Genomic DNA, 13,615 nt, shown 5'->3' on the forward strand with positions numbered 1-13,615 from the left:
GGTGTGGGGAGTGTGGGCTGTGGGGGCGGCCGGGGAGCGGGGCGGCGGGAGCGCCCGCAGCCCAGGTTACTGAGGCGGGAGGTGGGCGTGGCCGCCGGGCGGGTGAGGAGCAGGGCGGCGGGGCGTGGCGTCCGGGGACTTCAGGGGCGGGGCTGCTCCGGAGGAGAAGTGGGCGGGGCCGCGCCGACCCCTGGGCCCGCGAGCCTCCAGGGAGCTCCTCCAGCCTGGCTGTCACAAGCTTCTTGACAGAGCAGGACCACCCGCTACCTCCCCAGATGGGCTGTTAGTCCAGGGTCCGCTGCGGACGGTTCAGCCTGAGGAGTGGCAGCTGCAGGCCTGTCCCCACAGGCGCAGTGAAAGGACTTCAGACGTCGGGGTGGGTGCGCGAAGGGCTAGCCCACGGCCTCGCGGGACAGCGGCTGGGGTTCGGGGTGCCGCTTTGTGTGGTGACCGCTGGAACTGGGCAGAGGGCGCAGGAGGCGCAGAGCACCTGCACCACAGATGGGCCCTCACAGCAGCACCCAAAGCCCCAGGACACAAAGGGCTCATGCTGGAGCCCTGGGCACGGTCCTCCTCCAGGTCTCCATTCCAGGTGGAGGACAGGCCTGGGGTGGGTCCCGGGGGACTTTGTTCCTTTGTCCTGGTGGTCTCAGTGGGCCCACGGCCAGAATCTTAGAGACGGATTCTTTGTTCCTCCGCAGTCTGTGAACAGTTCCTCAGACCTTCTCAGGGTTCAGTCTGATCTGGCTGAGGAGTGAGTGAGCGAGATCCGCAGATCCCCAAGGTGTGGGAAAGACATAAAGCAAGCAAAAGAAGCTTCTATCCAAAAAACTGTATTGGCAAAAGTGCCTTCAAATCGAGTAGCTGATATAATTAATAGTAATTCAATGTATCTGGGTTAAGGTTTTTCAGAAACTGAGAAAGAAATTATTTCAAGTGACTGGGTTCAAATTCTTTTGAAATTCAAATGGTTTCCAAGTCTTTGCTTCCAACGAAAATTGAAGGAAAGTCCAATCAAATTGTTAGCTGATACAAGTTAAATTAAAAGAAATTGATGATAAATCAGTATGTGATTTTTGGCATTTAAGTAAAATATGTTCATTGCTAGGGTATGAACATATTGTAGTTAAATGCTATTTTATTTAACTAGGGTACATTGCTATCAATTGTTTTTTCATTTCTGTCTGCCTTTTTTTTTTTTTTAGTGTAAAAAAATTTTCTTGGGAGAGAGAGAGGGTGGGATGACTTGGGAGAATGGCATTGAAACATGTATAATATCATATACGAAACGAATCGCCAGTCCAGGTTCGATGCATGATACAGGATGCTTGGGGCTGGTGCACTGGGATGACCCAGAGGGATGGTACGGGGAAGGAGGTGGAAGGCGGGTTCAGGATGGGGAACACGTGTATACCCATGGTGGATTCATGCTGATGTGTGGCAAAACCAATACAATATTGTAAAGTAATTAGCCTCCAATTAAAATAAATAAATTTATATTTAAAAAGTTTCTCAGTATTTACAGCAATAAACATAAATCAGAATATACAACTTATTAGAAAACAGTCTTACACGTAGTATTAAGGAGTGTGTTTCAACAAGTTTAGTTTTATACGCAATACTTACCGCATTTACAATCAATTTATATATGACTTTGATACATGTGTAGGCTTCCCTGGTGGCTCAGATGACACAATTCAGGAGACCCAGGTTCCATCCGTGGGTAGGGAAGACACCCTGGAGAAGGGATTGGCTGGCTACCCACTGCAGTGTTCTTGCCTGAAGAATCCCACGGACAGAGGAGCCTGGCGGGCTACAGTCCATGGGGTCACAGAGTCGGACTCGACTGAACCACTAACACTTTCACTTTCATTCTGATATATTTGTATCCAAATTAATATGTTTGTAAATCTAGAGGATTTTGATCACAAGATAGTAAGTATATGTGTATGCATTTATTTATAAATATATTTAGCTGGACACATGGTCCACAGAAATCGCATGGCAGAAACAGATACTGCATTCAGGACACAATTATGTGGGAAGCGTAGAGTTCACCCAGACCCAGAGTTCACTTGCTATTGTTCACACGTCACTGGATGCATATAAAGGGTGATGTCACAGTTTTATTCTGAGTCAGTCTTTGTAATTATGTCAGAGGTTGTATCTGTTTCAGTCACTTAAGCCAAGACAAATTTTGATGTCAAGCTAAAAAACGTCACGATCCGCGCTCCCGTGGAGAGCCGTGGCCGGCGCAGCGGCTCGGGCGGCCTCGGAGGCGGGGCCTGGGGCGGGCGGGGCCTGGGCGGGCTCGCGCCCTCCGGCGGCCCAGTCCACGCCCAGTTATCGCGAGAGCGGCTCGTGTGACGCGCGGGCGGGCGGGGCGCGTCGGGGGAGCCGGCGGGCGGGTTTGAATCTGGTCAGAACGCGGGAAACGGCGGGTCCCAGGGACAAGGTGAGCGCCGCGAGGTCGGCCGGCGGAGGGCTGGGGCGGGGGGCCGAGAGACGGGGGGCTCGGTCGGGTCGGCTCCCTAGCACCGCAGCCTCCGCGTGGGCCGCGATCTGAGCCCGCGGCCCGGCCGGGGCTCTGAGGCGGCCGGGGACGCGGGCGCCGGGCCGGGAGCGCGCCACACTCCGCGCCTGTTCGCCCGGGACTGCGTTCAGGGGCCCCGCAGCCTGGGCCGGGCTGACCCCGGGCAGGATCCCCTGAGCCCCGGACCGGGGGCTGATCCCAGGCAGGGTCCCCTGAGCCCCGGACCTGGGACTGACACCGGGCAGGGTCCCCTGAGCCCTGGACCAGAGACTGGTCTCAGAGCTCACTTCCCTGAGCCCTTGTGCCCTGGGGGAACTGTCCTCAGGTGTCTCTCCTAGTTCTGAGATGAATGGTTGGCTCCAGCTGACAGGGGTTTTCTGCGGTGACAACGTGACGGAAGTCTCTCTGAAATGCTTATCTTAGTTCAGTGCCAGACCTCCTGTGTACAGAGCACCCTGCCGTTGGGGATGGGAGTTGCCTGGCGAGGTGATCTCTCCTAGAAGGTAGCTCTGGTTGGAGGGACAGGGGCCTGTGCACATAGTAGTGGTCACTTTGAGAGAGACTGAATGAAGTTGGAAAATTAATTACCCTTAAAGAACTACAATCACAGTGCCGGAGAGAAAATGGGGGCTATGGCAGTGAATCTGCTCTCTTACTGGAAGTGGATTACTGTGGAAATTACGTTTGGAAATAGAGCAAACCAGAAAAGCTACTAGAATCACAAACAAGCAGGGTCCCCATTTTAAGGTAAATGGTTCTGTGTAGTTGGCTGCACCTTTTTTGAAATATTGTTCATTTAAACTCGAACTCAGACTAGCCATCACCATGCATCAGGCTGTTGCTAGTGGCCCTCTTGCCTGCTTGGCCGGTCAGAAGTCATGCCTGTCTCTCAGCCATCTGAGTTGAGGGCTGAGGCGGCCATACTTCAGTGTTGCTTATGTGGAGAAGTTATCTTCTGCTCTTGTTGTTTGACTTAAATGCTGAGATCTTGGGCTCTGCGTTTGAGATGACTCTGTCATGGTAGTTGTTGCCGTTGCTACCGGTAATTTTCCCTGTCGCTCTGCTTGTGGCTGCAGGGTGTTTTCATTTATTTTTAAGGTAAGTGTCCTGCTACATGCATGTTCTTTGCAGTTGCTTCATGACGTCTTTCGAAACAGGTGCTGCAAGCACTAGGTGGTGTAAATAGAAAGTAGGACTTTTTAGGGGAGACACAGTCCCTGAGCTCTCGTCCCGCGGGGCAGGGGAGGAGTGCACCTGATGTGCACACTAACAAGCTCCCAGGCGGCCCCAAGGCCACACACTGCCTAGCAAGGCGACTGGCAGGGGTTTTCGGGATGCAGGAATGGTGCTTGAGGAAGGAGAGTCTTGAGGCGTTAGCAGCTCAGCTCCATCTGTTCTTTGCTGAGCTTCCTCAGACCTGAAGGAGCATCTTGTGAAGGTCCTAGAAACGGAGAGAGGTGAGCCTCCTAGAGCTGTTGGATTTCTCTTTCCTTAGTTGGTAACTTCATTAACAATCAATAAAAACATGATGTTATGTTGATACTGTTCTCAGTGAAGATAAGAAGGAAGTTATTTTTAATTATTTTTCATCGATATAGTTGATTTACAGTGTTGTGTTAGTTTCTGCTGTACAGGATCAATTGTGCACTTACCCACTCTCTTTTAGATTCTTTCCCATATGTGTCATTACAGAGTGTTGAGTAGAGCCCCCAGTGCTATAATTAGGCTCTTACTAGTTACCTTTTCATATACAGTAGTGTGTATATGTCAATCCCTTTCCTCCTTGGTAACGTTATTTTTTAGATGTTATAGCTTGTTTACGTCAGAATATTGTTAGAAACTGTCACAGGTAGTGTATGGATTTTCTTGCAGTTTTGGATACTAACTATGATTGTGTTTTTTTACTAGTGTTGCAGAATAAATGCCATATGAAAAACAGTTTTATCTGCTATGGAAAAACGTGAGACATTCATACAAGCAGTGTCTAAGGAGCTGATTGGAAAATTTTTGCAATTCATTCAACTTGATGTAAGTTTTATGTTTAGCTTAATTGTGATCTTGACTGTTAATATAAGACGTTTTGCTAAAATCATTATATCCACAGGTGAAACGTAGTCATTTCAGTGAATCTGTACGGACCAAGGTGTATTTAAAAAAGTAAAGCAAAACTATACACAATTAGATCTGCCAATGGGCGACTACTCACAAAAAGTGTTTCCTGTTTGCTCTAAGAGGGTTGTTGTGAGGATGCTAAGTGGTGTAACACAAGACGTTTCTGATTACTTCCTTAAATGTTTATTGATCTCCTGTGGTATGCATGGCATTGTGAGGAAGACATCCTTTTTTTATCGTTAGGTTATTTACGTGTTGTGGTGAAACCAGGTGTGTAAATACAGCAGGGTAAGGGTTAAACTCATGCAAAGAGTTGACTCATTGGAAAAGACTCTGATGCTGGGAGGGATTGGGGGCAGGAGGAAAAGGGGACGACAGAGGATGAGATGGCTGGATGGCATCCTTGACTCGATGGATTTGAGTGTGAGTGAACTCTGGGAGATGGTGATGGACAGGGAGGCCTGGCGTGCTGCGATTCATGGGGTCGCAAAGAGTCGGACACGACTGAGTGACTGAACTGAACTGAACTGAAGGGCTAAACTGGGGCAGAGGCGTAGAGGGACCCAGATTTAGACATGGACTGTTTCCCATCCTGATGAAGAGGCTGTGGAACCAAAGGTCTAAAAGGTGAAATAAGTTAACCAGTCAGAGAGGGGATGGAGGAGGGCTGCGCTGACCAATAGGGCTAACTCCGAAGACTGCAGGAGTGCCTTGTGCTTGAACTTAGAGATGGATGGTGTGAAAACACCAGCTGAGGAAGAAGGCAAGAGGTGCACTTGGAATGAGGCCTCGACCATTCTGAGGGGTTGAGACTGTCCTGAGAGGAACAGGGACTTTTAAGCAGAGAGTGACCTGTGTGCAAAAGGATGAAAGAGAGAGAAAGACAGAAAGAGAAGACTCACCTTTTGGGAATATTTCTTTGAACACGAAGGAGAGGACCTCGTTTGTTCAGCGAGGTCCTAAGTGGGAAGAAGGCAGGCTTGAGGGAGGAGATGGCTCACGTGGGACGTGCTGAGAGGCTCCAGGACGCACGTGTGAGAGGCGTGCAGGAGGAGGTGGAGAGGCAGGCCTGGAGGCAGGAGCAGCTCTGGGCTGGAGGCAGGCTCGGGGGCGTCAGCTCCGGCTGGGATGCGTGGGGTCATCTATGCAGTGTAACAGGAGAAAGGCCTAGGACCGACTCTGCAGGACCCCCGCTTTAGGGCCCTGACTCTAGAGTCTGTGACCTCGGGGCGCGTGGCACTTGCCTCACTCGTTCTGATCATGCAGTGAAAGGCAGAGCAGTGACAGCGAGGAACTGCGTGGAGGTTGCGGGGGAGAGCTCTGGACAAAAGCAGTGGGAGACAGAGAGCCCTGGGCCACGCGGACGGGCCCGCGTGGAGGAGGCTGGTGGGGCTGGGAGAGCTCTGGACAAAAGCAGTGGGAGACAGAGAGCCCTGGGCCACGCGGACGGGCCCGCGTGGAGGAGGCTGGTGGGGCTGGGAGAGCTCTGGACAAAAGCAGTGGGAGACAGAGAGCCCTGGGCCACGCGGACGGGCCCGCGGGGAGGAGGCTGGTGGGGCTGGGAGAGCTCTGGACAAAAGCAGTGGGAGACAGACAGCCCTGGGCCACGCGGACGGGCCCGCGGGGAGGAGGCTGGTGGGGCTGGGGTGGAGAGGTGGCCTTGCTCCGCTGTCCTGCCTTGCGGGCCTCTTCACTCCAGAGTGCCACGGCCCCCACCTCCGGGACTGACAGTCTGGAGGCGTGCAGGCAGCTGCTCTGAGGCCTGCCCTTCCCCTGCCCTTGTTTGCTCATTTGTGCATATGCAGGGGCGGGTGTGTAGGTGCCGTCACGGCCCCCTAGGTGAGGCGCGTGGCGGCGATTTGTGCCATTGCCGGCGCGTTAGTGGCCCCATCTTTGTAGCTGACAGGCGATCCGTGGGGAAACGGGCTTCCCAGGCGGCTCAGTGGTAGAGAATCCACCTGCCAGTGCAGGAGACGCGGGGGACGCGGGCTCGGTCCCTGGGTGGGGCAGACCCCCTGGAGGAGGAAGTGACAGCCCACTCCAGCATTCTTGCCTGGGAAGCCCATGGACAGAGGGCCTGGCGGGCTGCTGTCTATGGAGTCCCAGACATGAAGCGACTGACCATGCGCGCATGCTGCAGGGAAGTAAGCTGAGACTAGGTCAGTTCTTTTCTCCTCATCCAGCTTCTGCCCTTAGGAAGAAAACAAAAAGATGAAATACCGCTGTCTCCCGCCAGACTGAAAGTACTACGTGTTGGGGAGACGTGGCATATTTGAGAATTTCATCACTGCTGGGGATATGGAGACTGCTACACCGTTTAGAGTAACAAATACCTATTCAACTGATAGAGTTGAAGGTATACAGACTCTTCAGTTGGCAATCCATTCTTTATTTAGTCCTTAAATAAGAGCCATGCAAAACAATGTTCTTTGCAGTGTTTTTGTGAAATACCCCAAACCCAGAAACAACTAAATGATGATCAACAGACAAATGGATAAATATATTTTGTTATGTTTATGCAATGGAAAGCTCTACAAAGGTAAAAACAACACTATAATGGAAATGAAATGAAACGAAATGAACTATAATGACGTGCAGTGTATGGATGAGCGTCACCAAATAATGTTGGGCAAGAGAAGCAAGATATGAAAGAACAGAGACCCTGTGACCCAGTTCTCTGCCAAGGGGAAAATAGACCTATTTACAGGACATGGTTTAGGGATGCAGACGGTAGTGACGTTATCAAGAAAAGCACTGCAGTAATTACCATAAATGCTGAAGAAACGGGGAGGGAGGGCAGCAGCCCTGGAGGGGTGGTGGAGACACGTGGCTTTGTTTATTTACCTACAGTCACACTTAGTGCACTTTTCCATATGTGTATTTCACAATATCTTTAAAATATATTGACAGTTGGGGTTTCTTGCCTGAATCAGTTATTCCTGTGATCACTACAAAATTGTGATTTTCCAGTCCCAAATTGCTGCTGTGTATTTATTGCTGTTAATAGCATGCCAATGCCATTAGTTAATTATTGATAAGTTATTGGCTGTGTGTGCATCTCAGTTGCTTCATTTGTGTCTGACTTTTTGTGATGCTGTGGACTGTAGCCCGCCAGGCTCCCCTGTCCGTGAGATTCTCCAGGCAAGAATACTGGAGTGGGTTGTAATGCCCTCCTCCAGGGAATCTTCCTGACCGAGGGATCAAACCTACGTCGTCTGCATCTCCTGCACTGTAGGCGGATTCTTCACTGCTGAGCCCCTGGGGAAGCCCAGTTATTGGCTACTATTTATTATCAGTATGGCCTCATTGGCTTTTATTTTATTCAAAGAGTTATAGTCCCTTACTGTGGCTGTAGTGGTGCTCAGGTTGTGCCAGGTTGGATACAGGGACAAAGTCAGGGCCCAAGACTGGTTGGAGACCAGAAAATCAGCTTGCAGTCCTTGGCATGGCCGTATTATTACTGTTGTGGCTCTTACTGTTACTTGAGCTCTGGCATACACTTGTAACCAGATTTCAGGCCTGGAGACGGAGGACATCTGGGTGGATTGGTGTCGGGGGCAGTTTTGCTAAGGGGGTGAAGGGGACTAACTAGGGGCAGAGGAATCTTCTGCTTTCTGTCTAATCATTCCTGTACTTTGCCCTTTTAGGACTGGATTTCAAAAACTACAGCCCGACTCTCGAATTTCAGACTTAGTTATTAGCACATAAATTTCTTTTGATGCCATTATAAGGAAGATAGAACTGTTTTTTTTTTTTTATTTGAAATGTAACAGTTGCTATTTATTTTGCAGAATGATACTTGTGACCCGTTCAACCTAAATGAGTTGATAGATGAATTATCAAGGAAGCAGAAAGAAGAACTATGGCAAAGGCTCAAGAATTTGCTAGTAGATGTGTTGCTGGAGAGCCCAGTGGAGGGGTGGCAGGCAGCAAAAGCCCCCAGTGAAGACAGTCTGAAAGCAGAGCAGGGTTCAAAAATGGTAACCCTCGTCCTTCAAAGATAAATTTCCTTTTTCTTGTTGAAAAAGTAATTGTTTATTGTGTATAATTGAATTTTACATTGTTAAAATTAAAGTTAGAAGACGAGAGTACCAGAAGTCTATTTAATGTAATTATACCTTTTTTGATCCTGCCATTATTTACCTAGTATTCAGGGTTGCTCTTTTCAAACTGCTGACCTGTGTTCAGCTTTAACTAACTTTTTAGAATAAGTGTCAAGTGTAGCTTTATTTTCATAAATTTAGTAAGTTTTACATTTAAAATTAAATTTTACTTATTTATTTTTTTACTTATAGCATAGAAACATAGAAATAATCCATGCAATTACATCTGTGATTCTTGCTTCTGTGTCAGTAATAAATGAAAGAGAGAACTATGAAGCCTTACTGGAATGTGCTGTTATATTAAATGGTAAGTTGACTTTGCAGTAACGTGGGGTGTGAATGAGTGCCGTGTCTCAGTGACACAGTAAAGGGAAGCCCCCAGCAGTGGAGGAGCAGGGCTCTTATACTTCAGCTGGAAAAAACAAGCAAAGGAGCGTTCCTTTAGGGGCTGTCCTGAGTGATTATTCCCTTTGAGCCACATGTAAATGTTTCAGACGGTGAAAATGCGCATTACTGGACAACTGATCACTGTTTAGAGGCTTTTACAAACGTCTTATTTGAGCCTTCAGGACCAATAAGAGCTGATGAAGGGGACGCAGTCACTGCACGTTCCTCAGCTGGTGATTTACTGCCCAGCAGCTCAGGGAGGCCCAATGCCCGTGACCCTGCCTTTTCCTCTCTAATTGCGTCATGAGTATAGCCTGGGGAACAGGTGTTGACTCCTCCTACTCAAATGTTCCTAAGTTGGTACTCTAAATTTTAAGTAAACTGTGAAGTGATAGTTATTAATTTAGTAGGAACACTAGTATGAATTTATGAGAAGATCTGATTATATAATATTTGAATGAAATTATAGCTATAAAAGGTGCAAAGATAACTTGGAGTGATTTTTTGTTTGTTTTTTTTAAGAAAAACCTCACAGGTACCCTTACCTCCCACTGTGTGAATCTGATTAGTTCCCTAATCAGATTCTGTCATCACATTCTCACTGGCATTTTCATTTCACACAGAAACTAGAGCCACTTGGCTTATGTATCTGTTCAGTATGCTCTCTTATTCAGAATTCTTGTGTGGAATTAATGTGTCTTATTAAGATTACCCCGGTCAGTATGAAAGGAGCTCGCAGATGCTTGTGGCTGTTACCACCAGTTCATCCTGAGTCTCCAAACATGAAACTCCCCATTAATTCAGGAATTTCGCTTCAGAGTAATGGCTTTCAGATGTCTGGATTATAGTGACGAGCACGCTGTCAGTATTTTAATTTAGTTCTTGAGCTCTTTTGTTAATAACAGCACTACAGCTTTTCTATTCATTATAATATTTGCTTTTACTATTTTTCACCGGTGATCCAGAGCTTGAGGCCAACAAGCTGAGGCGTAGTTGTGGGGTACCTGGTCACTCGGCCTGCCCTGGCTCAGCCGTTGAGTGTTGCCACGGGTGTCCCTGCGCTCGGGTGTGGAGCGCTCATCGCTAGGAGTTTGGGCGATAGGGCCTCTTGGTCTTCTAAGATTTCCTGTTCTGTTGGGTCCGCTGTTACAGCAGCGGTGGGACAGTGTTTTAGTTAGCATTGTTGGTATGCTATAAACACGGGGTAGAAGTCTTGGTGAGTCACACCAGTGTCTGCTGGGCGCACTGTGAGTCGTGTGCTCGTCTGGGCGGGATCTGGACTGGCCCCGGTTCCCTGCATGCACTCACTGTGCAGCGGCTGCTCTGTTGCAGGAATTTTGTACGCGCTGCCAGAGGGTGAGCGAGTGCTGCAGGGCTCCATCCAGGACCTGTGCGTGAAGTGGTGGGAGAGAGGCCTGCCCGCCAAGGAGAACATGGGCAAGACCGCCTTCGTCATGCTGCTGCGGAGGAGTCTCAGGACGAGGACAGTGCGTTCCCTTTCTGCAGTACACGCTGCGCTTTGCTGAGAAGTGCACACACTTATTCCAGTTAGGAGTCATGTCTGATCGCGAGAGGCCTGGCACGGTGGCTCCCAGTCGGGGTTTTCCCTGGGTGATGCTCAGAGGTGGGCGGTCAAGGGTGGGCTGAGCTCCACGTGTGTGTGTTGTGCACAGACTCTCTCCCCATCTTCCTTGGTGTGTGGCTTACGGAAGGCTGTCCCCTCGATGGGAACTGCTCCAGGGAGGACTGAGGGGGGGCGTGTCAGGGAAAGCCCGCCTACCCAAGTGGGTGGGCAGGAGGGCAGCCGGGGCGGGGCTGTAGACTGCAGCCCAGGCCTGCGGACGCTTGGGCGGGCCCGCAGGAAGCATGGCGAATGCAGGATATAACACATCCTTCAGTCCTTGGCATGCAACTCAGAGATCCAGAGAAATAGCAGTTTTCTCCCCAAATCAAACAACAGCAGATACTTCTGTTCATCTTAGAAAACTGGGCAAATGAAGAGGGAAAATTGAAAAAAACAAAAATCATCAGTAATTCCACTGCCAAGGCAACCCTTGTCAGTTGAGGGATCTTTGGGGGTTTCTCTTTGCCCTCCCTCTACATCTTTGCTGACTTGTCACAGATTCCTGCAAGTGAAACCTGTAGGTCAGTGGGTTTGAACTTGGAGCTCTTGGTACACATTGCCAACAGCTTTCTACATACCTTGCAGCTGATCCTGTTCTTACCTCCTGTGGGACAGACTGTCCCACGGTGGCCTCCAAGGAGCAGTCAGTTTCACGGCAGAAAAGAATCTTTTTGACTGTATCCTCAGCTCGCATTCTGACTCCCTGCTGGCCATAGGAGTGATTGAAAACTCATTGTTTGTGTCAGAACTTATCCATAAGCCATCCTTGGTTTCCCTTTTTAAATTGCCATCCTTGTTCACCTTTAAAATCAAGACTTTATTTAAACGTCTGTACTTGTGCCGTTTACCACAGTAGCCACCAGCCACACGGGCCGATCACGTTTCCAGTTAAGAGCGTTCACGGTCTGTTTCCTGGCGGCGCAGTCCTGTGGCAGTCGCTCCGTGGCCTGGCGTGGCTCAGCGCAGGCTCACCTCCTCGCTGATGCATAAAACGGTGCGCAGGCTGGCTGTCAGCATCGCTGCTTGCTTTTGCCTGGGTTTTAGGAAAATGTTCTCTGGAGCTTTGTTTGCAAATTTTAAAATGTTTTCTCCTGTCATTTTTTTCTTTTTTGATGACATAAAATAGTCTCATAGTTAATTTGAAATGTGGCCTTACCTGTTATTAAAAAAAAAAAAAATTAGTTGATTTTCTTTCCCTGTCATCCCCAGGGTGCAGACATATGTCGGCTGTGGCGTATCCATCAGGCTTTATATTGCTTTGATTATCATTTGGAAGAAAGTAGAGAAATTAAAGACATGCTGCTTGAGTGCTTCATAAATGTCAATTACATCAAAAAAGAAGAGGCAAGTGGTTTTTCATCTTGGTGTGTTTGTGAACTGCTTTTAAAAAAATTAATTTATTTTCTGACTGCGCCGAGTCATCTTTGCTGCGTGCAGGGGCCGTTCTTCGCTGCAGTGTGTGGGGTTCTCAGGGCTTCTCTTATTGTGGAGCACGGTCTAAGTTGGGGTACAGCATGTGCGGTTTTCCTGGACCAGAGAGCGAACCCATGTTCCCTGCGTTGGTAGGCGGATTCTTACCCACTGGAGCGCCAGGAAAGCCCTGTGAGCTGCTTTTTGATGGAAGTTTTTCCTAAGTTTGTGAGTTTGCTGTTCGCGCCATGCTCAGTGTCTTAATAAAAGGGCCAGCTTAACTGTCAGGAGCTATTATATTTGTTGCAATTCATATTTACTGCATGACAGTGTTAAGCAAACATTTTACAAGTCATTGTGTATTTCATCATTAAAGGAGATGGTAACAGGTGGCTTTGTGAATCCTGGGGGAGCCATGATTGCATTTTAAATTAAAAATGACTAAAAATAAGGTTGAGAAGGCACTTCCCCATGGATCAGATCTGGCCTTCTGCCCTCATTCCGGGTTAATTGGCATATAACTCAAAGCTATCATAATAAGGTTCTTGGTTTTTCATACCCATCAGTAAATCCAAAGCGAGGCTCTTGGCCCAGTGCCCCACTGTCCACCAGTGGCCACTCCCACACTTGGCTACCAAGCACATGAAGTATGGCCAGTCCAGCTGTGGCCTTAAATGTGAAATACGTAGGTATTTGAAACTTGATATGGAAAAAGAATGTTAAATATCACATTAATAATTTTTGTGTATTTATTACATATTTTAATGACACTTTGGATATATTAGATTACATAAATACATTATTAAAGTTAATTTAATCTTTTTTACTTTTATTAATGTGGCTATTAGAGAATTGAAATTACAGAGTGGCTTGCCTAGCTCTCTTGGACATGCTCATCTGTTATCTTTAGAGTTTGCTGTACTTGTTTTACTTTATTTATTTTTTTAAGAAACGCTGCGAACATGAGCCTCAAATAATTTGTTGTAATTTTGGGCAGAGGTTTAGATAAATAGAAAAGTTGTCTTTGTCCCGGCTCCCCTGGGGCTCTGCTGCTGCTTGGCTCTCTGGCTGCAGCGGCGGGGCCGTCGCGGCGGTGGCTTCTGTTACTGCAGAGCGTGGGCTCCAGAGCACAGACTCAGCGGCTGCGGTGCGCGGGCTTGGCTGCCCCATGGCATGGGGTTTTCCTGGAGCGGGGATCGAGCTGGTGTCCCCTGCACTGGCAACCGGATTCGCTACCACTGAGCCCCCAGGGAAGCCCCTCTGTAGTCTTTTTGGTCATTGTTTCGTCACTCAGTCACGTCTGACCCCTTGCGACCCCATGGACTGCAGCACGCCAGGCTTCTGTGTCCTTCAGTGTCTCCCAGAGTTTGCTCAAACTTACGTCCATTGAGTCATTGGTACCATCTAACCATCTCCTCTGTCAGCCCCTTCTCTTCCTGCCCTCAT

The 13,615-nt window shown here is 48.7% G+C and overlaps 1 protein-coding gene across 1 annotated transcript in view; it reads left to right on the forward strand.

Moving 5' to 3' along the window:
* NCAPG2 (non-SMC condensin II complex subunit G2) overlaps positions 2,361-13,615 on the forward strand; it is a 71,934-nt gene continuing 60,679 nt past the window's right edge. Inside the window, exons 1-6 of the mRNA XM_018046634.1 lie at positions 2,361-2,455; positions 4,442-4,561; positions 8,437-8,625; positions 8,941-9,055; positions 10,468-10,622; positions 11,969-12,103. Coding sequence (XP_017902123.1) covers positions 4,484-4,561; positions 8,437-8,625; positions 8,941-9,055; positions 10,468-10,622; positions 11,969-12,103 — 672 coding nt within the window. The 5' untranslated portion in view covers positions 2,361-2,455; positions 4,442-4,483. The remainder of the gene's footprint in view (positions 2,456-4,441; positions 4,562-8,436; positions 8,626-8,940; positions 9,056-10,467; positions 10,623-11,968; positions 12,104-13,615) is intronic.

The sequence above is a fragment of the Capra hircus genome, chromosome 4, assembly GCF_001704415.2.
Source record: "Capra hircus breed San Clemente chromosome 4, ASM170441v1, whole genome shotgun sequence".
Taxonomy (NCBI): Eukaryota; Metazoa; Chordata; class Mammalia; order Artiodactyla; family Bovidae; genus Capra; species Capra hircus.